This window comes from Pseudophryne corroboree, chromosome 8, assembly GCF_028390025.1.
Source record: "Pseudophryne corroboree isolate aPseCor3 chromosome 8, aPseCor3.hap2, whole genome shotgun sequence".
In the NCBI taxonomy this organism is placed as follows: domain Eukaryota; kingdom Metazoa; phylum Chordata; class Amphibia; order Anura; family Myobatrachidae; genus Pseudophryne; species Pseudophryne corroboree.
The window spans coordinates 27,704,318-27,729,330 of record NC_086451.1 but is presented as its reverse complement, the minus strand read 5'-3'; the positions used below and the strand labels follow the sequence as shown (position 1 = coordinate 27,729,330).

At 48.7% G+C, this 25,013-nt stretch overlaps 1 protein-coding gene across 1 annotated transcript in view; it reads right to left on the bottom strand.

Annotated features, from left to right (window-relative positions):
• Window positions 1-2,731: 2,731 nt before the first annotated feature.
• LOC134948254 (properdin-like) overlaps window positions 2,732-25,013 on the bottom strand; it is a 67,033-nt gene continuing 44,751 nt past the window's right edge. Inside the window, exons 8-10 of the mRNA XM_063936123.1 lie at window positions 19,512-19,620; window positions 18,100-18,253; window positions 2,732-2,864 (exon numbers count right to left, since the gene is read on the bottom strand). Of these exons, the coding sequence (XP_063792193.1) occupies window positions 18,118-18,253; window positions 19,512-19,620 (245 nt within the window). The 3' untranslated portion in view covers window positions 2,732-2,864; window positions 18,100-18,117. The remainder of the gene's footprint in view (window positions 2,865-18,099; window positions 18,254-19,511; window positions 19,621-25,013) is intronic.

The window sequence follows — 25,013 nt, the reverse complement described above, 5'->3', positions numbered from 1 at the left end:
ATTGACACAACTTGTAGTTTCATTCTGCTATTTATCTACAAAATAATTTTTTTGCATAATACCTGTTTTGTGTTAGTTTCTGCCATTATCACGTTTGCTAGCGTTCTGTCGCAGTGTTTTATATTAGTATGTAATAAATGACAATAATATTTCATGATAGGATTATTATTATTATTTTTTTGCAAGCAGAAAATTATTATATGACCAGCTATAGCATACGATGATTTCTTTTTTAAAGTCCCACTGCCAAATAATTAAAACCATTTAACAAGTGCATCAATATAATAAATACTTCCCAGTTTACAGATTGTGTACATACATATTTAATATACCTGTATACTCAGCTCAGCGGCTGCCAGCGTTCTGCTAATAGGAACAGAGACCTCTACTGGCCCAATTTGGAATATACTTTGAACTAGAAAAAAAAAATCTGCAGTAGACCATTTTAACCAATCAGAAGTCAGCTTGGATCCTGTAAAGTGGATGGACAATAAATGCGTCAATGTGTGATTGGTTGGTATGTGTTATTGCTGCAGATACTACATCAATCCTTTGTATCCTGGCACATTTGGAATATACAGTAGCCACTATCTCCGAACCACTGGACAAGAGCCCTACTCACCAACATTGGAAACTTCCCATCCAGGAGAGTTCCTGAACTGGACATACAGCTGACCACCGGAAGGGGAGGGGGTGCTTATAACATTAGGTGTGCATGACTCCCAACAGTTGGATGGGGGCTGTCGTGACATCGTCTCAATGGGAGCGTGGCCATGCCTAAAAAAATGGATCTGACCTGCTAAAATCAGTGTGGTTGGGAGGTATGGGTTTGTGAAGAGCGTTTGGGGCCAAGATGGCCAACACTCTCTGAGAGTCGCACCAATGTGACCCCCTCCCGTTCCAATCTCTCTAGAAAATCAGTACCTGCTCCTCCCCCTCAGTGTCCCTGCTTCCAAAAAGTCAGATGTGGGTATCTGATAGTCATGAAGGGCTTGACGATAGTCATCTGCAATGCCAACGTGTGGTGGTTCTAGACCTTCACCCATCACCAACATATCTATAAGGGTCACAGGGTGGACCTGGCCAAGGCTAGCACAGTCTCAGTGGCAGCTGCAAAGGTCCATACCTGCGCTGGAATAGCTACTGCTCCTCATTATGCTAGCCATCGTTAGGAGATCGGTGGCTGCTGTTTCGTCCACACAGCCCCGACCAACACTGGGGCAGCAGGATTAAAGTTTGGTGGGCATCAGCAGTCAGAGGAAGTTCCTGACCCTTTCTAGTGAGATGACAGATTCCCTGCGCCCGGCTGTGTATATTGTATAAAGGTGTAATTTGGTAAGCAGGATCTGAACACATAGCCGCTTTCCCATGGACAATACGAGAACATCTCCATGAAAGATTTCCAATGGTCCTGACTCACCTTGTTGGGTTGCCGACTTCATTTCTGCAGGTGATTAGCCAACAAGACAACGGATATCAGGAGGATGAACAACTATTGCAGATTAATAGGCTGCCAAATCTTGTTTCTACTGGTTACAGAGCATTTCTGTGTTCCTAGTCAATGGTAGGTTCCAATCTCAAGAGAGGTCTCGGGAGCCCAAACCTGGATGAATGTGCTTCCCCTGTGGATGTAGTAGTTGAGTTTCTCCTTTCCCGCTATTTGTCAGATTTGTTCTTAAAAATCAGAAAGCTATAGGTGGGGGGGGGGTTGGGTTCTCTGGTGTTTTGCTACGAGACTCTTTTTGTTTTTTATCGGCCAAGATGTGAGAGGCCAGCATCCTATAGACTTTGGCTAGGTCTTGAGAGAGGGTGGAGGGGGCATCATAAAACAAATCTGACCTTTCAGGGCATTGTGGTCTTCAATACGTTATTTGGAAGACTAAATCTTTATACAATAAGGCTACTGGAGAATCTATAATGGTTTCAAGGTACGCGGTGCAGGAAGTGGGGGTGGGGGAGGGGGGGGGGGGTTGGCAGTAGCCATCCATGTATTATATTATACTCATTTCTCCGTAGTCCCGTGCCTGCCTGTGCTGCAGACAGAACTCAGATTTGCGCATGCGCAGTAGAGAAGTCTCCAGGAACATAACACAGGCACCATGTTCCCGGAAACCTGCGCGTGACATGTGGAAGACTTTGACACAAGCCGGAGTCTACTGCACTGCCACTCTTCGGGTCTGATTTGGATTCGTACGCAAACCTGATGGATTGAGTTTAAATCCGATGTGCGGGTCCTGCGTGATCGCTTGCAGTTCCCCCTTAGGCGCAACATGGCTGACATGCTGCAGTTTTTGGGGGGCAGAGCGGGGGTGGTGACTGGGACCATTCTACAAAACGGGGCAATGTCGTACCGAGCCCAGGGCAATGCAGACTTCCAGGTTCCGTCAGAGGGGTTCCGACAGCCATTCTAAATAAGCAAACAACACATTGGCCGAATGCATCCCAGGAAGCGTGCTGAAACTGCATTCCATTCAAAAAAACATGGAAGAATAACGATGTCTCCTATTTATATATTGCACAGAATATATACACACACACAACGAGTATTTATATTATATTCAAGGGAGTTCTTTATATTGTTTATGGATAGTTCATTGCGATAATATAAAAGTGACAGATCACTGCAACTGTTTGCACACTTCGCTATGTATGGCATCTCCTGGAACGTCAGTCCCCCCCCCCCCCCCTTCCCCCCCTCCACCCCCTCCACCCCCCGCACTCCACATGTCGGCACATATTAGCTTATCATTTGCACAACATGGTTTTTCCTCGGATTACTGGTGCGTGAGAATGGAAAGGGATGATGATGACGCTGACACAGATAATCACATTTCGTTATGATAACATCAAAGAAGCAGAGAAATCTGGAAGAGAGAGAGAACATCGGATGTTACAGTATAGGCAGAGACTGAACATGACTTTATCGATACAAAACCAATTGTTATAGGTAAATAAGTCTAAACCAAGGGACTGAGGGCGTCATTCAGACCTGACCGCTGCTGTGTTTTCGTACAGCGGTCAATCAGATCTAAACTGCACATGCGTATGCACCGCAATGCGCAAGCGCGTCGCACGGGTACAAAGCGTATCGCCGCTCAGCAATGGGCTTGTGCGCCGGATCCGTTCACACGGGTGATCGGAAGGAGATTGACAGGGAGAAGGCGTTTGTGGGTGGCAACTGACCGTTTTCAGGGAGTGGTTGGAAAATCGCAGGTGTGTCCAAGCGTTTGCGGGTGGGTTCCTGACATCAATTCCGGTCCAGGACAGGCTGATGTGATCGCAGCGGCTGAGTAAGTCCTGGGCTGCGCAGAGACTGCACAAGTACTGTTTGTACAGCTCTGCTACACATGCGTTCACACACTTGCACAGCGAAAATACACTCCCCTGTGGGCGGCGACTATCTGATCGCAGCGGTGCAAAAATGACTGCCCAGCGTTCAGGTCTGAATTACGCCCTGATTCAGAGACGGGAGTGGTGTGAATGTTTCCGCTATTGGGCAATTTTCTGCTGCTGCGCATGAGCAAAAAGTCCGGGATTTCCTTACTGTGTCCCCGCGAACCCAAGTGACCTATGTCATTCACAGTTGCGTACGGTATTGCTAACACTAGTAAAGGGGTACGTGATCCCTGGGTGTTTCAGGATGGAAGCTGGTAGGTGACCTAAAGTGAATGCAATAAGCTGCATTTCAGGGGCTTGTCTGGAAACACTGCTGCATTCCCAATTGCAAATCCCCTGCTTCCGCTGCATGTGGGGCCTAAGTCAGACCTGATCGTTGTGCTGCAAATTACACTGTCCTGCAATCAGATAGTCGCCGTCCAGAAATTTTCCCCGTGCAAGTGTGCGAGTGTATGTGTACGCTGTGCGAAAATCCCCCTCAGTCATCGGTCAGCTGCAAAACCGTTCGTATCACACTCACCATTGAATGCTTTTCCCATCCTGTGCAGTGTGTGCAGTGTGTGCGCAGCTCAATACTTACTCCTCCAGTGCGAAGAAATCGGGCTGATCGGGGCCGGGGCTGATGTCACACACCCGCCCTGAAAACGCTTGGGAACGCCCGTGCGATCAAAATTTTCACACCATCCTTTCACTGTTTGGCGATGTACCTGCGCACTGCAGTACATATGCATGCGCAGTAGTTCAGTAATCGCCCGCTGTGCAAAAACGCACAGCAGTGATCAGGTCTGAATCTGGGCTTTATACTTCCTCTGTATTATTCCTATCATTACTAAGGGCGGGACGATACTGCTCGTGATACAACAAAACCACAAGTAAGTGTTCTTTATGGCTTGAATTGTTTAACTACATTAAAGAAATATATATATATATATATATATATATATATATATATATACACACTGCTCAAAAAAATAAAGGGAACACTTAAACAACACAATGTAACTCCAAGTCAATCACACTTCTGTGAAATCAAACTGTCCACTTAGGAAGCAACACTGATTGACAATCAATTCCACATGCTGTTGTGCAAATGGAATAGACAGCAGGTGGGAATTATAGGCAATTAGCAAGACACCCCCAATAAAGGAGTTGTTCTGCAGGTGGTGACCACAGACCACTTCTCAGCTCCTATGTTTTCTGGCTGATGTTTTGGTCACTTTTGAAAGCTGGCGGTGCTTTCACTCTAGTGGTAGCATGAGACGGAGTCTACAACCCTCAGGCTCAGGTAGTGCAGCTCATCCAGGATGGCACATCAATGCGAGCTGTGGCAAGAAGGTTTGCTGTGTCTGTCAGCGTAGTGTCCAGAGCATGGAGGCACTACCAGGAGACAGGCCAGTACATCAGGAGACGTGGAGGAGGCTGTAGGAGGGCAACAACCCAGCAGCAGGACCGCTACCTCCGCCTTTGTGCAAGGAGGAACAGGAGGAGCACTGCCAGAGCCCTGCAAAATGACCTCCAGCAAGAAACAAATGTGCATGTGTCTACTCAAACGATCAGAAACAGACTCCATGAGGGTGGTACGAGGGCCCGACGTCCACAGGTGGGGGTTGGTGGGGGTTGTGCTTACAGCCCAACACCGTGCAGGACGCTTGGCATTTGCCAGAGAACACCAAGATTGGCAAATTCGCCACTGGCGCCCTGTGCTCTTCACAGATGAAAGCAGGTTCTCACTGAGCACATGTGACAGACGTGACAGAGTCTGGAGACACCAAGGAGATTGTTCTGCTGCCTGCAATATCCTCCAGCATGACCGGTTTGGCAGTGGGTCAGTAATGGTGTGGGGTAGCATTTCTTTGGGGGGGACGCACAGCCCTCCATGTGCTCGCCAGAGGTAGCCTGACTGCCATTAGGTACCGAGATGAGATCCTCAGACCCCTTGTGAGACCATATGTTGGTGAGGTTGGCCCTGGGTTCCTCCTAATGCAAGACAATGCTAGACCTCATGTGGCTGGAGTGTGTCAGCAGTTCCTGCAAGATGAAGGCATTGATGCTATGGACTGGCCCGCCCGTTCCCCAGACCTGAATCCAATTGAGCACATCTGGGACATCATGTCTCGCTCCATCCACCAATGCCACGTTGCACCACAGACTGTCCAGGAGTTGGCGAATGCTTTAGTCCAGGTCTGGGAGGAGATCTCTCAGGAGATCATCCACCACCTCATCAGGAGCATGCCCAGGCGTTGTAGGGAGGTCATACAGGCACGTGGAGGCCACACACACTACTGAGCCTCATTTTGACTTGTTTTAAGGACATTACATCAAAGTTGTATCAGCCTGTAGTGTGTTTTTCCACTTTAATTTTGAGTGTGACTCCAAATCCAGACCTCCATGGGTTAATAAATTTGATTTCCATTGATATTTTTTGTGTGATTTTGTTGTCAGCACATTCAACTATGTAAAGAACAAAGTATTTAATAAGAATATTTCTTCAGATCTAGGATGCGTTATTTTAGTGTTCCCCTTATTTTTTTGAGCAGTGTATGTATATATAATATATATATATATATATATATATATATATCATACTTACCGACTTTGGGGCAGGGCACTAAGGGGCAGAGGGGGCGGAGGCGGAGGCAGAACGGGGGTGGGACGGAGGCGGTACGGGCACGTGGTTGGCAAGGCACGTAATTTAAGCCCCCCCGTTCTGTAATGCCGATATTACAGGCATTATACTGCAGGAGGCGTGGCTATGATGACGCGATTCAACAAGAATCGCATTGTCGACTGCCCGGATCGCCCACTTTACTCACTAAGTGGGCGGCCGAGCAGGGGGGACCGCAAAAATCTGGAGGCTTGCCTGCTCTTCCGGGGGAACGGGAGGGTCACCCGATTTTCAGGAGCCTCCCGTCCATTCAGGAAGTGTAGGCAAGTATGATAGATATATGTATATATATATATATATATATATACATAATCATACATAATCAGCACTAGTTACACTCCAAACTGTATTTCATCTAAAATCAGGGAATGTTAGTTTCCAAAATATTGCAATAATTTGCAAAGCTGACAAACCACATCAAGGTGATTCCCCAGGTGCTCAGTAATTGATGTGCTTGGGTGTGGTCCTGTCTCTTTAAGTCAGTGAGCCAGTATCTAACCCCATGAAAGAAGCATAATTTGTGTCTAAAATCTGTGTGATACCTGGAGCAAAATAATGCAGAGCGATGCTCACATGTCCTGAGAGTCCGTGTAGGGACTGATCAGAAGGGGAAACCGTGACGTGGTTGGTGGGCTTGAGAAATTATTTTTGGAAACTAACATTCCATGAGTGCCAGTGGGAAACCTACGGATCCCTCTATCAATAGCTTTTGCGCTCATGAAAATCTGGAGAGGACTCGAAAATGATTGGCCGGAGTGCTGGCCCATCGCAGAGTAGACCAATTTGGGATAGATCACTATGATGTATTGCCCCTCCCCCACTGTAAAAATAAGAATTTACTCACCGGTAATTCTATTTCTCGTAGTCCGTAGTGGATGCTGGGTACTCCGTAAGTATCATGGGGGATAGACGGGCTCCGCAGGAGACTGGGCACTCTAAAAGAAAGATTAGGTACTATCTGGTGTGCACTGGCTCCTCCCTCTATGCCCCTCCTCCAGACCTCAGTTAGGGAAACTGTGCCCGGAAGAGCTGACATTACTAGGAAAGGATTTGGAATCCAGGGTAAGACTCATACCAGCCACACCAATCACACCGTACAACTCGTGATAACTATACCCAGTTAACAGTATGAACAATAACTGAGCCTCTCTCAACAGATGGCTCATACAATAACCCTTTAGTTAAGCAATAACTATATACATGTATTGCAGAGAGTCCGCACTTGGGACGGGCTCCCAGCATCCACTACGGACTACGAGAAATAGAATTACCGGTGAGTAAATTCTTATTTTCTCTGATGTCCTAGTGGATGCTGGGTACTCCGTAAGGACCATGGGGATTATACCAAAGCTCCCAAACGGGCGGGAGAGTGCGGATGACTCTGCAGCACCGAATGAGCAAACTCAAGGTCCTCCTCAGCCAGGGTATCAAACTTGTAGAATTTTGCAAAAGTGTTTGAACCCGACCAAGTAGCAGCTCGGCAAAGTTGTAAAGCCAAGACCCCTCGGGCAGCCGCCCAAGAAGAGCCCACCTTCCTCGTGGAATGGGCTTTTACTGATTTAGGATGCGGCAGTCCAGCCGCAGAATGTGCAAGCTGAATCGTGCTAGAGATCCAGCGAGCAATAGTCTGCTTTGAAGCAGGAGCACCCAGCTTGTTGGGTGTATGCAGGATAAATAGCGAGTCAGTTTTTCTGACTCTAGCCGTCCTGGAAACATAAAGTTTCAGGTCCCGGACTACGTCCAGCAACTTGGAATCCTCCAAGTCCCTAGTAGCCGCAGGCACCACAATAGGTTGGTTCAAATGAAACGATGATACCACCTTAGGGAGAAATTGGGGACGAGTCCTCCATTCTGCCCTTTCCATATGGAAGATCAGATATGGGCTTTTACATGACAAAGCCGCCAATTCTGACACACGCCTAGTCCAAGCTAAGGCCAAAAGCATGACCACTTTCCACGTGAGATATTTTAGCTCCACGGTCTTAAGTGGCTCAAACCAGTGGGATTTTAGGAATCCAACACACGTTAAGATCCCAAGGTGCCACTGGAGGCACAAAAGGGGCTGAATATGCAGCACCCCTGTAACAACGTCGGCAGTGAAGCCAGTTCTTTTTGAGAGAAAAAGGGATAGGGCCGAAATCTTGGCCTTTATGGATCCTAATTTTAGGCCCATAGTCACTCCTGACTGTAGGAAGTGCAGGAATCGACCCCCCTGGAATTCCTCTGTAGGGCCTTCCCGGCCACACACCAAGCAACCTATTTTCGCCATATACAGTGAAAAAGTCTTGCTGTCACGTCTTTCCTAGCCTTTATCAGCGTAGGAATAACTGCATCCGGAATGCCCTTTTCCGCTAGGATCCGGCGTTCAACCGCCATGCCGTCCAACGCAGCCGCGGTAAGTCTTGGATCAGACAGGGTCCCTGTTGCAACATGTCCTGACTGAGAGGCAGAGGCCATGGGTCCTCTGAGAGCATTTCTTGCAGTTCCGGGTACCGAGTCCTTCTTGGCCAATCTGGAGCAAAGAATATTGTTCACACTCCTCCGTTTATTATAATTCTCAGCCCTTGGGTCTGAGAGGAAGAGGAGGGAATATATAGACCGACTGGAACACCCACGGTGTTACTAGTGCGACCACAGCTATCGCCTGAGAGTCCCTTGACCCAGCGTAAAAATAAGAATTTACTTACCGATAATTCTATTTCTCGGAGTCCGTAGTGGATGCTGGGGTTCCTGAAAGGACCATGGGGAATAGCGGCTCCGCAGGAGACAGGGCACAAAAGTAAAGCTTTTACAGGTCAGGTGGTGTGTACTGGCTCCTCCCCCTATGACCCTCCTCCAGACTCCAGTTAGGTACTGTGCCCGGACGAGCGTACACAATAAGGGAGGATTTTGAATCCCGGGTAAGACTCATACCAGCCACACCAATCACACCGTACAACTTGTGATCTAAACCCAGTTAACAGTATGATAACAGAGGAGCCTCTGAAAGATGGCTTCCTAAACAATAACCCGAATTAGTTAACAATAACTATGTACAAGTATTGCAGATAATCCGCACTTGGGATGGGCGCCCAGCATCCACTACGGACTCCGAGAAATAGAATTATCGGTAAGTAAATTCTTATTTTCTCTATCGTCCTAAGTGGATGCTGGGGTTCCTGAAAGGACCATGGGGATTATACCAAAGCTCCCAAACGGGCGGGAGAGTGCGGATGACTCTGCAGCACCGAATGAGAGAACTCCAGGTCCTCCTTTGCCAGGGTATCAAATTTGTAAAAATTTACAAACGTGTTCTCCCCTGACCACGTAGCTGCTCGGCAGAGTTGTAATGCCGAGACCCCTCGGGCAGCCGCCCAAGATGAGCCCACCTTCCTTGCGGAATGGGCCTTAACAGATTTAGGCTGTGGCAGGCCTGCCACAGAATGTACAAGTTGAATTTTGTTACAAAACCAACGAGCAATCGACTGCTTAGAAGCAGGTGCACCCAACTTGTTGGGTGCATACAGTATAAACAGCGAGTCAGATTTTCTGACTCCAGCCGTCCTTTAAATGTATATTTTTAAGGCTCTGACAACGTCCAACAACTTGGAGTCCTTCAAGTCGTCTGTAGCCGCAGGCACTACAATAGGCTGGTTCAGGTGAAACGCTGATACCACCTTAGGGAGAAAATGCGGACGCGTCCGCAGCTCTGCCCTATGTCGAATGGAAAATTAAATAAGGGCTTTTATAAGACAAAGCCGCCAGTTCAGAAACTCTCCCGGCCGAAGCCAGGGCCAGTAACATAGTCACTTTCCATGTGAGATATTTCAAATCCACATTCTTTAGTGGTTCAAACCAATTGGATTTGAGGAAATCTAAAACTACATTTAGAACCCACGGTGCCACCTTAGGCACCACAGGAGGCTGTATATGCAGTACTCCTTTGATAAAAATCTGGACCTCAGGGACTGAGGCCAATTCTTTGTGGAAGAATATTGATAGGGCCGAAATTTGAACCTTAATAGATCCCTTTTAATTTGAGACCCATAGACAATCCTGATTGCAGGAAATGTAGGAAAACGACCCAGTTGAAATTCCTCCATCGGAGCACTCCGCTGCTCGCACCACGCAACATATTTTCGCCAAATACGGCGATAATGCTTCGCGGTGACTTCCTTCCTTGCCTTTATCAAGGTAGGAATGACTTCTTCTGGAATGCCTTTTCCTTTTAGGATCTGGCATTCAACGCCATGCCGTCAAACGCAGCCGCGGTAAGTCTTGAAAAAGACAAGGACCCTGCTGAAGCAGGTCCCTTCTCAGAAGTAGAGGCCACGGATCGTCCGTGACCATCTCTTGAAGTTCCGGGTACCAAGTCCTTCTTGGCCAATCCGGAGCCACTAGTCTTACTCCTCTTTGCCGTATAATCCTCAATACCTTTGGTATGAGAGGCAGAGGAGGAAACACATATACCGACTGGTACACCCAAGGTGTTACCAGCGCGTCCACAGCTATTGCCTGCGGATCTCTTGACCTGGCGCAATACCTGTCCAGTGTTTTGTTGAGGCGAGACGCCATCATGTCCACCATTGGTTTTACCCAACGGTTTAATAGCATGTGGAAAACTTCTGGATGAAGTCCCCACTCTCCCGGGTGAAGGTCGTGTCTGCTGAGGAAGTCTGCTTCCCAGTTGTCCACGCCCGGGATGAATACTGCTGACAGTGCTATCACGTGATTCTCCGCCCAGCGAAGGATCCTGGCAGCTTCTGCCATTGCCCTCCTGCTTCTTGTGCCGCCCTGTCTGTTTACATGGGCGACTGCCGTGATGTTGTCCGACTGGATCAACACCGGTCTTCCTTGAAGCAGAGGTTCCGCCTGGCTTAGAGCATTGTAGATTGCTCTTAGTTCCAGAATGCTTATGTGAAGAGACTTTTTCAGGCTCGACCACACTCCCTGGAAATTTCTTCCCTGTGTGACTGCTCCCCAGCCTCTCAGGCTGGCATCCGTGGTCACCAGGATCCAATCCTGCATGCCGAATCTGCGGCCCTCCAATAGATGAGCCTCCTGCAACCACCACAGAAGGGATACCCTTGTCCTCGGCGACAGGGTTATCCGCAGGTGCATCTGAAGATGCGACCCTGACCATTTGTCCAACAGATCCCTTTGCATGGAATCTGCCGAAAGGGATTGCTTCGTAAGAAGCTACCATTTTTTCCCAGGACTCTTGTGCATTGATGTACAGACACCTTTCCTGGTTTTAGGAGGTTCCTGACCAGGTCAGATAACTCCTTGGCTTTTTCTTCGGGAAGAAAAACCTTTTTCTGAACTGTGTCCAGAATCATCCCCAGGAACAGCAGACGAGTTGTCGGCATTAATTGGGATTTTGGAATATTCAGAATCCATCCGTGCTGCTTTAGCACCTCTTGAGATAGTGCTAAACCCATCTCTAGCTGTTCTCTGGACCTTGCCCTTATTAGGAGATCGTCCAAGTATGGGATAATTAATACGCCTTTTCTTCGAAGAAGAAATATTATCTCGGCCATTACCTTTGTAAAGACCCGAGGTGCCGTGGACAAACCAAACGGCAGCGTCTGAAACTGATAGTGACAGTTTTGTACAACGAACCTGAGGTACCCCTGGTGTGAGGGGTAATTGGAACGTGGAGATACGCATCCTTGATGTCCAAGGATACCATAAAGTCCCCTTCTTCCAGGTTCGCTATCACTGCTCTGAGTGACTCCATCTTGAACTTGAACTTCTTTATGTATAGGTTCAAGGACTTCAGATTTAGAATAGGCCTTACCGAGCCATCCGGCTTCGGTACCACAAATAGAGTGGAATAATACCCCTTCCCTTGTTGTAGAAGAGGTACCTTGACTATCACCTGCTGAGAATACAGCTTGTGAATGGCTTCCAAAACCGTCTCCCTTTCTGAGGGGGACGTTGGTAAAGCAGACTTCAGGAAACGGCGAGGTGGCTCTGTCTCTAATTTCAACCTGTACCCCTGAGATATTATCTGCAGGATCCAGGGATTTACCTGCGAGTGAGCCCACTGCGCGCTGTAATTTTTGAGACGACCGCCTACCGCCCCCGAGTCCGCTTGCGAAGCCCCAGCGTCATGCTGAGGCTTTTGTAGAAGCCGGGGAGGGCTTCTGTTCCTGGGAAGGAGCTGCCTGTTGCTGTCTCTTCCCTCGTCCTCTGCCTCGTGGCAGATATGAATAGCCCTTTGCTCTCTTATTTTTAAAGGAACGAAAGGGCTGCGGTTGAAAGGTCGGTGCCTTTTTCTGTTGGGGAGTGACTTGAGGTAGAAAGGTGGATTTCCCGGCCGTAGCCGTGGCCACCAAATCCGATAGACCGACCTCAAATAACTCCTCTACGCATCGCCTGTCCACTGTCGTGTCCATAAAGCTCTTCTGGCCGAAATGGACATAGCACTTACCCGTGATGCCAGTGTGCAGATATCTCTCTGTGCATCACGCATATAAAGAAATGCATCCTTTATTTGTTCTAACGACAGTAAAATATTGTCCCTGTCCAGGGTATCAATATTTTCGATCAGGGACTCTGACCAAACTACCCCAGCACTGCACATCCAGGCAGTCGCAATAGCTGGTCGTAGTATAACACCTGCATGTGTGTATATACCTTTTTGGATATTTTCCATCCTCCTATCTGATGGATCTTTAAGTGCGTCCGTCTCAGGAGAGGGTAACGCCACTTGTTTTGATAAGCGTGTTAGCGCTTTGTCCACCCTAGGAGGTGTTTCCCAGCGCTCCCTAACCTCTGGCGGGAAAGGGTATAAAGCCAATAACTTCTTTGAAATTAGCAGTTTTTTTATCGGGGCACCCCACGCTTCATCACACACGTCATTTAATTCTTCTGATTCGGTAAAAACTACTGGTAGTTTTTTCACACCCCACATAATACCCTGTTTAGTGGTACCTGTAGTATCAGCTAAATGTAACATCTCCTTTATTGCCAAAATCATATAACGTGTGGCCCTACTGGAAAATACGGTTGATTCGTCACCCTCACCACCGGAATCAGTGCCTGTGTCTGGGTCTGTGTCGACCGACTGAGGCAAGGGACGTTTTACAGCCCCTGACGGTGTTTGAGGCGCCTGGACAGACACTAATTGAGTGTCCGGCCGCCTCATGTCGGCAAACGACTGCTTAAGCGAGTTGACGCTATCCCGTAATTCCACAAATAAAGGCATCCATTCTGGTGTCGACCCCCTAGGAGGTGACATCCTCATATTTGGCAATTGCTCCGCCTCCACACCAATAACGTCCTCATACATGTCGACACACACGTACCGACACACAGCAGACACACAGGGAATGCTCTATACGAAGACAGGACCCACTAGCCCTTTGGGGAGACAGAGGGAGAGTCTGCCAGCACACACCAAAAAGCGCTATATATGACAGGGATAGTCTTATGATTAAGTGCTCCCTTATAGCTGCTTTTATATTAATATATTGCCATTTATTCTGCCCCCCCTCTCTGTTATACCCTGTTTCTGTAGTGCAGTGCAGGGGAGAGACCTGGGAGCCTTCCTGACCAGCGGAGCTGTGACAGAAAATGGCGCCGTGTGCTGAGGAGATAGGCCCCGCCCCTTTTTCGGCGGGCTCGTCTCCCGCTATTTAGTACATTTAGGCAGGGGTAAATATCTCCATATAGCCTCTGGGGCTATATGTGAGGTATTTTTAGCCTTTTTAAAGGTTTTCATTTGCCTCCCAGGGCGCCCCCCCCCAGCGCCCTGCACCCTCAGTGACTGCCGTGTGAAGTGTGCTGAGAGGAAAATGGCGCACAGCTGCAGTGCTGTGCGCTACCTTAAGAAGACTGCAGGAGTCTTCAGCCGCCGATTCTGGACCTCTTCTTGCTTCAGCATCTGTGAGGGGGCCGGCGGCGTGGCTCCGGTGACCATCCAGGCTGTACCTGTGATCGTCCCTCTGGAGCTTCATGTCCAGTAGCCAAGAAGCCAATCCATCCTGCACGCAGGTGAGTTCACTTCTTCTCCCCTCTGTCCCTCGTTGCAGTGATCCTGTTGCCAGCAGGAATCACTGTAAAATAAAAAACCTAAGCTAAACTCTCTAAGCAGCTCTTTATGAGAGCCACCTAGAATTGCACCCTTCTCGGCCGGGCACAAAAATCTAACTGGAGTCTGGAGGAGGGTCATAGGGGGAGGAGCCAGTACACACCACCTGACCTGTAAAAGCTTTACTTTTGTGCCCTGTCTCCTGCGGAGCCGCTATTCCCCATGGTCCTTTCAGGAACCCCAGCATCCACTTAGGACGATAGAGAAACCTTTTTTATCTTTTTATTGAGGTGGGACGCCATGTAGTCCACCTGAGGCAGTTTCCATCAATTTGCAAAACTGCGTGAAGACTTCCTGATGAAGTCACCACTTTCCCGGGTGGAGGTCGTGTCCACTCCCGGAATGAACACTGCTGACAGTGCGCTTACTTGATTCTCCGCCCAGCGAAGAATTCTGGTGGCTTCTACCCTCACCACCCTGCTCCTTGTGCCGCCCTGGCGGTTTACATGAGCCCCTGCGGTCTGACTGGATCAGAACCGGTTGGTCGCGAAGCAGGAACTCCGCTTGACTTAGGGCGTTGTATATGGCCCTTAGTTCCAGGATATTGATGTGAAGGCAAGTCTGTTGGCTTGACCACAAACCTTGGAATTTTCTTCACTGTGTAACTGCCCCCCACCCTCGGAGGCTTGCATCCATGGTCACCAGGACCTAGTCCTGAATGCCGAATCTGCGGCCCTCGAGAAGGTGAGCACTCCGCAGCCACCATAGGAGAGACACCCTGGCCCTGGGGGATAGGGTGATTAACCGATGCATCTGAAGATGTGATCCGGACCACTTGTCCAGTAAGTTCCATTGTCCTTGCATGGAACCAGCCGAAGGGAATGGCCTCGTATGATGCCATCATCCTTCCCAGAACTCGAGTGCAGTGATGCACTGACACCTGTTTTGGTTTTCAATGGATTCCTGACCAGTGTCATGAGCTCCTGAGCTCTCTCTATCGGGAGATAAACCCTCTTCTGGTCTGTGTCTAGGATCATGCCTAGGCGAGGCAGATGAGCTGTAGGAACCAACTGCGACTTCGGAATATATAGAATCCAGTCGTGTTGCCGTTTCACTTCCAGAGAAGGTGATACGCTGTCCAGTAACTGCTCTCTTGATCTCGCTTTTATGAGGAGATCATCCAAGTATGTGATAATAGTGACACCTTGCTTCCGCAGGAGCACCATCATATCCGCCATTACCTTGGTGAAATTGGTAATGACAATCCCGTACCGCAATTCTGAGGTATGCCTGATGAGGTGGATAAATGGGGACACGAAGGTATGCATCCCTTATGTTCCGATTCATTTCAGGCTTGCAATGACCGCTCTTAGCGATTCCATCTTGAACCTGAACCTTTTCAGGTAAATGTTCAGGGATTTTAATTCAATATGGGTCTAACCGAACCGTCTGGTTTCGGGATTATAACATGGTCGAATAATAACACCCTCTTGTTGAAGGAGGGGACCCTTGACCACCACCTGTTAAAGATACAATTTACGAATTGCAGTTAACACTGGCTCCCTCTCTTGAGGGGAAGCCCGCTGGGTCCTCGGTGAGGGGGCATCTTCTCACAGTCCAGCCTGTATCCCTGCGATACAATTTCTATTGCCCAGGGATCTAACAGGGAGTGAACCCACTTGTGGCTGAACTTACGAAGGCGTGTCCCCACCGGGCCTAGCTCCGCCTGTGGAGCCCCAGCGACATGCGGTGGATTTTTGTAGAGGCCGGGGAGGACTTCTGTAACTGGGGACTAGCTGTGTTGTACAGCTTCTTTCCTCTGCCCCCGGCTCTGACAAGAAAGGACGCACCTCAGACTTTCTTGTTTCTTTATTCGAAAAGCTGCATTTAATAATGTCGTGCTTTCCTAGGCTGTGCAGGAATATAAGGCAAAATATCAGAATTACCAGCTATATCTGTGGAGACCAGGCCCGAGAACCTTTCTCCACACAATCCTCAGCCTTCCATATGCCTCTTAAGTCGGCATCATCTGTCCAATGTATATTCTACAGGACACGTCAAGCAGAAATCGACATAGCTTTTGTGTCTAGGACCCAGTATACTCATGTCCCTTTGGGCATGCTTTATAATTATATATCTATCACTTAAGACAGCATCTTAAAATATTTATATGCATACTAGGGTCTCAATCTCCGCTGATAAGGTACCTGTCCACGCTGCCACAGCGCTATAAACCCATGCCGACACAATCGCCGGTCTGGGTAGTATACTAGAATGTGCACACTATCTGCAGGATCCCTGAGAATAGCTAGTGCAAACAGGACACCCAAGGGGAAGATTCTCAACACATCCTGGCCCTAGTGGGGAAAGGATACAGCCTGAGAATTCTCTTGTGGGAAGCTGCCGTCTCTTGTCTGGAGATTCCCGCTCTTTTTCCTCATGAGAGGAGGGAAATTTACCTCAGCATTCTTCCCCTTAACATGTGTACTCTCGTGTCAGGGACAGATGAGTCATCAGTGATATGCAAATCATCTTTTATTCCAATAATCATATATTGAATATCTTTTAGCCCTCTTGGCTGTAACTTTGCATTATCGTAGTCGACATTGGAGTTAAACTCCGTGTCGATACTTTGTTATTTTGGATAGTGAACATAGATAGACTCTGAAGGACTCTGTGACATAGGGACAGACCAGGGTAGATTTCCTTTCTGTTCCCTAACCTTTTGTGCAATAATTTTACCTCAGCACTTACACATATCCAAACAGGTGTCGGCGTTGTTGACGGAGACACCCTCCCACACACTTATCCGCTCTATCACCTCCTTAGAGGAGCCTTTTACCTCAGACATGTCGACACACGCGTACCGACACACCACACACACAGGGGATGCTCTATTTGAAGACAGTTCCCCCACCAGGCCCTTTGGAGAGACAGAGAGAGAGTATGCCAGCACACACCACAGCGCTATATAATACAGGGATGTACACTATACTGAGTGATTTTTCCCCTATAGCAGCTTATATACACAGTTTTGCGCCTAAATTTATGTGCCCCCCCTCTCTTTTTTACCCTTTGTGTACCAGGATACTGCAGGGGAGAGCCTGGGGAGCTTCCTTCCAGCTGAGCTGTGAAGAGAAAATGGCGCCGGTGTGCTGAGGAAGAAGGCCCGGCCCCCTCAGCGGCGGGCTTCTGTCCTTTTATGTACTTTAATGGCGGGGGTTAATGCACATATACAGTTTATCAGACTGTATTATGTGCTTTTCGCCAAGTAAGGTAATCTAATTGCTGCCCAGGGAGGCCCCCCCAGCGCCCTGCACCCATCAGTGACCGGAGTGTGTGGTGTGCTAAGGGAGCAATGGCGCACAGCTGCAGTGCTGTGCGCTACCTTAATGAAGACCGGAGTCTACAGCCGCCGATTTTCAACTTCTCTTCGTTCTTCTGGCTCTGCAAGGGGGACGGCGGCGCGGCTCCGGGACCGGACGACCGAGGACTGGGCCTGTGTTCGATCCCTCTGGAGCTAATGGTGTCCAGTAGCCTTAGAAGCCCAAGCTAGCTGCAAGCAGGTAGGTTCGCTTCTCTCCCCTCAGTCCCACGTAGCAGTGAGTCTGTTGCCAGCAGATCTCACTGAAAATAAAAAACCTAACAAATACTTTCTTTTCTAGGAAGCTCAGGAGAGCCCCTAGGGTGCATCCAGCTCTGGCCGGGCACAGATACTAACTGAGGTCTGGAGGAGGGGCATAGAGGGAGGAGCCAGTGCACACCAGATAGTACCTAATCTTTCTTTTAGAGTGCCCAGTCTCCTGCGGAGCCCGTCTATCCCCCATGGTCCTTACGGAGTACCCAGCATCCACTAGGACGTCAGAGAAATGCTGAAGACCTTGCTTTAACCATTAGGGGTGGGGGGACTCTCCCGGGACACATGACCAGTGTCATTAAGCTAAAAGTAATAAACTTTTTGGGCACAACAGTCAATCGGCAGAGGTCTCTCCCCCCCTCTCTGCACTATTGGAGGTCTTACCATTCATCTCCCACCTCATTAGCACGATGGAACATTTTTACACTCTGTTTTCTCCTCCACCTTCAAAGTTTGCCCATCGATTGCCTGACATCTGGTTCTGGGAGTTCCTGAGAAAACAACTTCCACAGCCTTAATTGCTCCATCAACGATGAGCCTAAAATAAAAAAATACATTCAATATTGTCAAACAGTACAAACAGGTGGCAATAATTGTATGGCGATAAACTGCGACTTGTAGCATGGGTGAAGAAGATGTGAGTAGTAACTCCTAAGGAAAGCAAGATTGTCTAAAAGTGTTTTTAAAAAATATATATATTTAGAAAATACAAAAATTGTAGTACCACTTATGACTGACAGAGGGCAATATCCCTTTTAGTAAAATAATATACAGTAGTTTTCTTAATAATGCAATCTCATAGTTTCAGAGAGATAGCCTGAGAGAGTAAACATCTGTGAATTACATTATTAAGAGAATGTATCATTGACTGGGGAAATGGGTGGAGTGGATTGACAATTATAACACTTAGGTGTTACAAACCCCTCCCTGGTGTATATGCTAACACTGCGGGACATAGGTGCTGTGCAACTTTTTTTTGGGACTTAGGGGAAAATGTACTAAGCAGTGATAAAAGTGGAGAAGTGACCAGTGGAGAAGTTGCCCATAGCAACCAATCAGTATTGACATAACATTTATAATTTGCATACTATAAAAGTATACAGAGAAGCTGATTGGTTGCCATGGGCAACTTCTCCACTGGCTCACTTCTTCACATGTTTCCCTTAGGGCCTAATTCAGACCTGATCGCTCGCTAGGGTATTTTTGCACTGCTGCGAACAGATAGTCGCCGCCCATAGGGGAGTATATTTTCGCTTTGCAAGTGTGCGAACGCATGTGCAGCCGACCGCTACAAAAAGCTTTGTGCAGTTTCTGAGTTGCCCAGGACTTACTCAGCCGCTGCGATCACTTCAGCCTGTCTGGTCCCGGAATTGACGTCAGGATCCCTCCCTGCAAACGCCTGGACACGCCTGCGTTTTTCCAAACACTTCCAGAAAATGGTCAGTTGAAACCCACAAACTCCTTCTTCCTGTCAATCTCCTTGCGATCGGCTGTGCGAATGGATTCTTTGTAAAACCCATCGCACAGCAACGATCCGTTTTGTACCCGTGCAGCGCGCCTGTGCATTGCAGTGCATACGCATGCTCAGTTCTAACCTGATCGCAGCGCTGCAAAAAATGCTAGCGAGCAATCAGGTCTGAATTACCCCCTTAGTCGCACGCATAAATGAAAAACACAGTTCACTTCATTTGCGTGAATATCGTCATTGGGGGCGACTTGGTATCAGGCTCTTAGTGGCACATGAATAGAAAAATAGCGGTAAACCTCAGCGACAGCAATTAAGTAAGATGACTCACGGCCAATCCGGATACTTCGGAACGCACTCCCTGAATCTTGATTTCTCAGAGTGTCCACACGTAGCTGAACAGAGTCCCCACTCACTCCATTCCGACCAGCTGCCTTTAACTAAACACAACACGTTGTAGAGATTTAGAATTGTACACGTAAAATAATAAATTCATAGGGACAGATAATGTTATTAATAATAATAATAAGAATTTACTTACCGATAATTCTATTTCTCGTAGTCCGTAGTGGATGCTGGGAACTCCGTAAGGACCATGGGGAATAGCGGCTCCGCAGGAGACTGGGCACAAATAGAAAGCTTTAGTACTACCTGGTGTGCACTGGCTCCTCCCCCCATGACCCTCCTCCAAGCCTCAGTTAGGATACTGTGCCCGGACGAGCGTACACAATAAGGAAGGATTTTGAATCCCGGGTAAGACTCATACCAGCCACACCAATCACACCGTATAACTTGTGATCTGAACCCAGTTAACAGTATGATAACAGAGGAGCCTCTAGAAAAGATGGCTCACTACAACAATAACCCGATTTAGTTAACAATAACTATGTACAAGTATTGCAGACAATCCGCACTTGGGATGGGCGCCCAGCATCCACTACGGACTACGAGAAATAGAATTATCGGTAAGTAAATTCTTATTTTCTCTGACGTCCTAGTGGATGCTGGGAACTCCGTAAGGACCATGGGGATTATACCAAAGCTCCCAAACGGGCGGGAGAGTGCGGATGACTCTGCAGCACCGAATGAGAGAACTCCAGGTCCTCCTCAGCCAGGGTATCAAATTTATAGAATTTAGCAAACGTGTTTGCCCCTGACCAAGTAGCTGCTCGGCAAAGTTGTAAAGCCGAGACCCCTCGGGCAGCCGCCCAAGATGAGCCCACTTTCCTTGTGGAATGGGCTTTTACAGATTTAGGCTGTGGCAGGCCTGCCACAGAATGAGCAAGCTGAATTGTACTACAAATCCAACGAGCAATAGTCTGCTTAGAAGCAGGAGCACCCAGCTTGTTGGGTGCATACAGGATAAACAGCGAGTCAGATTTTCTGACTCCAGCCGTCCTGGAAACATATTTTCAGGGCCCTGACTACGTCCAGCAACTTGGAGTCCTCCAAGTCCCTAGTAGCCGCAGGTACCACAATAGGCTGGTTCAGGTGAAACGCTGAAACCACCTTAGGGAGAAATTGAGGACGAGTCCTCAATTCTGCCCTATCCGTATGAAAAATTAGGTAAGGGCTTTTATAGGATAAAGCCGCCAATTCTGACACGCGCCTGGCTGACGCCAGGGCCAACAGCATTACCACTTTCCATGTGAGATATTTTAAGTCCACAGTGGTGAGTGGTTCAAACCAATGTGATTTTAGGAACCCCAAAACCACATTGAGATCCCAAGGTGCCACTGGAGGCACAAAAGGAGGCTGTATATGCAGCACCCCTTTGACAAACGTCTGAACTTCAGGAACTGAAGCCAGTTCTTTTTGGAAGAAGATCGACAGGGCCGAAATTTGAACCTTAATGGACCCTAATTTTAGGCCCATAGACAGTCCTGTTTGCAGGAAATGCAGGAACCGACCCAGTTGAAATTCCTCTGTAGGGGCCTTCCTGGCCTCGCACCACGCAACATATTTACGCCAAATACGGTGATAATGCTGCATGGTTACATCCTTCCTGGCTTTGATCAGGGTAGGGATGACTTCATCCGGAATGCCTTTTTCCTTCAGGATCCGGCGTTCAACCGCCATGCCGTCAAACGCAGCCGCGGTAAGTCTTGAAACAGACAGGGTCCCTGCTGGAGCAGGTCCCTTCGTAGAGGTAGAGGCCACGGGTCCTCCGTGAGCATCTCTTGAAGTTCCGGGTACCAAGTCCTTCTTGGCCAATCCGGAGCCACGAGTATAGTCCTTACTCCTCTCCTTCTTATGATTCTCAGTACCTTGGGTATGAGAGGCAGAGGAGGGAACACATACACTGACTGGTACACCCATGGTGTTACCAGAGCGTCCACAGCTATTGCCTGAGGGTCCCGTGACCTGGCGCAATACCTGTCTAGTTTTTTGTTGAGGCGGGACGCCATCATGTCCACCTTTGGTTTTTCCCAACGGTTCACAATCATGTGGAAGACTTCTGGGTGAAGTCCCCACTCTCCCGGGTGGAGGTCGTGCCTGCTGAGGAAGTCTGCTTCCCAGTTGTTCACTCCCGGAATGAACACTGCTGACAGTGCTATCACATGATTTTCCGCCCAGCGAAGAATCCTTGCAACTTCTGCCATTGCCCTCCTGCTTCTTGTGCCGCCCTGTCTGTTTACATGGGCGACTGCCGTGATGTTGTCTGACTGAATCAGCACCGGCTGACCTTGAAGCAGAGGTCGTGCTAGGCTTAGAGCATTGTAGATGGCCCTTAGCTCCAGGATATTTATGTGAAGTGATGTCTCCAGGCTTGACCACAAGCCCTGGAAATTTCTTCTTTGTGTGACTGCTCCCCAGCCTCTCAGGCTGGCATCCGTGGTCACCAGGACCCAGTCCTGAATGCCGAATCTGCGGCCCTCTAGAAGATGAGCACTCTGCAACCACCACAGAAGAGACACCCTTGTCCTTGGGGACAGGGTTATCCGCTGATGCATCTGAAGATGCGATCCGGACCATTTGTCCAGCAGATCCCACTGGAACGTTCTTGCGTGGAATCTGCCGAATGGAATCGCTTCGTAGGAAGCTACCATCTTTCCCAGGACTCTTGTGCATTGATGCACTGAGACTTGCCCTGGTTTCAGGAGGTTTCTGACTAGGTCGGATAACTCCCTGGCTTTTTCCTCCGGAAGGAACACCTTTTTCTGGACTGTGTCCAGAATCATCCCTAGGAACAGAAGACGTGTCGTCGGAATCAGCTGCGATTTTGGGATATTTAGAATCCAGCCATGCTGCCGTAGCACTACCTGAGATAGTGCTACTCCGACTACTAACTGTTCTCTGGATCTTGCCCTTATCAGGAGATCGTCCAAGTAAGGGATAATTAAAACGCCTTTTCTTCGAAGAAGAATCATCATTTCGGCCATTACCTTGGTAAAGACCCGGGGTGCCGTGGATAATCCAAACGGCAGCGTCTGAAACTGATAGTGACAGTTTTGTACCACAAACCTGAGGTACCCTTGATGAGAAGGGTAAATGGGGATATGGAGGTAGGCATCTTTGATGTCCAGAGACACCCTAAAGTCCCCCTCTTCCAGGTTCGCGATCACTGCTCTGAGTGACTCCATCTTGAACTTGAACCTTTGTATGTAAGTATTCAAGGATTTCAGATTTAAAATAGGTCTTACCGAGCCGTCCGGCTTCGGTACCACAAACAGCGTTGAATAATACCCCTTCCCTTGTTGCAGGAGGGGTACCTTGATTATCACCTGCTGGGAATACAGCTTGTGAACTGCCTCCAATACTGCCTCCCTGTCGGAGGGAGACGTTGGTAAAGCAGACTTCAGGAACCGGCGAGGGGGAGACGTCTCGAACTCCAATTTGTACCCCTGAGATACTACTTGAAGGATCCAGGGGTCCACTTGCGAGTGAGCCCACTGCGCGCTGAAATTCTTGAGACGGGCCCCCACCGTGCCTGAGTCCGCTTGTAAGGCCCCAGCGTCATGCTGATGACTTGGCAGAAGCGGGGGAGGGCTTTTGTTCCTGGGAATTGGCTGTCTGTTGCAGTCTTTTTCCCCTTCCTCTGCCCCGGGGCAGAAAAGAGGAACCTTTTGCCCGCTTGCCCTTATGGGGACGAAAGGACTGAGCCGGATAAGACGGCGTCTTTTTATGTTGAGAGGCGACCTGGGGTAAAAATGTGGATTTCCCAGCAGTTGCCGTGGCCACCAGGTCCGATAGACCGACCCCAAATAACTCCTCCCCTTTATAAGGCAATATTTCCATATGCCGTTTAGAGTCCGCATCACCTGACCACTGTCGCGTCCATAATCCTCTTCTGGCAGAAATGGACAGCGCACTCACTCTTGATGCCAGAGTGGAAATATCCCTCTGTGCATCTCGCATATATAGAAATGCATCTTTTAAATGCTCTATAGTCAACAATATACTGTCCCTATCCAGGGTATCAATATTTTCAGTCAGGGAATCCGACCAAGCCACCCCAGCGCTGCACATCCAGGCTGAGGCGATTGCTGGTCGCAGTATAACACCAGTATGTGTGTATATACTTTTCAGGATATTCTCCAGTTTTCTGTCACCTGGTTCCTTGAGGGCGGCCGTATCAGGAGACGGTAACGCCACTTGTTTTGATAAGCGTGTGAGCGCTTTATCCACTCTAGGGGGTGTTTCCCAACGCGCCCTAACCTCTGGCGGGAAAGGGTATAATGCCAATAACTTTTTTATCGGGGGAAACCCACGCTTCATCACACACCTCATTTAATTCGTCTGATTCAGGAAAAACTACAGGTAGTTTTTTCACACCCCACATAATACCCTTTTTTGTGGTACTTGCAGTATCAGAAATGTTTAACACCTCTCTCATTGCCGTGATCATGTAACGTGTGGCCCTACTGGAAGTCACGTTTGTCTCCTCACCGTCGACACTGGAGTCAGTATCCGTGTCGACGTCAGTATCCACCACCTGAGGTAACGGCCTTTTTAGAGCCCCTGATGGTTTCTGAGACGCCTGGACAGGGACTAGCTGATTAGTCGGCTGTCTCATGTCATCAACTGTCTTTTGTAAGGAGCTGACACTGTCACGTAAATCCTTCCATAAAGCCATCCACTCAGGTGTCGACTCCCTAGGGGGTGACATCTCTATTATAGGCAATTGCTCCGCCTCCACATCATTTTCCTCCTCATACATGTCGACACAAACGTACCGACACACAGCACACGCACAGGGAATGCTCTGATAGAGGACAGGACCCCACTAGCCCTTTGGGGAGACAGAGGGAGAGTATGCCAGCACACACCAGAGCGCTATATATAGATATAGGGACAACCTTATATAAGTGTTTCTCCCTTATAGCTGCTGTATTGTTAATAACCCGCCAATTAGTGCCCCCCTCTCTTTTTTACCCCGTTTCTGTAGTGCAGGACTGCAGGGGAGAGTCAGGGAGACGTCCTTCCAGCGGAGCTGTGAGGGAAAATGGCGCCTGTGTGCTGAGGAGATAGGCTCCGCCCCCTTCTCGGCGGCCTTTCTCCCGCTTTTTGTGAAAATCTGGCAGGGGTTAAAATTCATCCATATAGCCCAGGGGCTATATGTGATGTATTTTTAGCCAGCCAAGGTGTTTCTATTGCTGCTCAGGGCGCCCCCCCCTAGCGCCCTGCACCCTCAGTGACCGGAGTGTGAAGTGTGCTGAGAAGCAATGGCGCACAGCTGCAGTGCTGTGCGCTACCTTGTGGAAGACAGGATGTCTTCTGCCGCCGATTTGCCGGACCTCTTCTTGCTTCTGGCTCTGTAAGGGGGCCGGCGGCGCGGCTCTGGGACCGAGCTCCAAGGCTGGGCCTGTGATCGGTCCCTCTGGAGCTAATG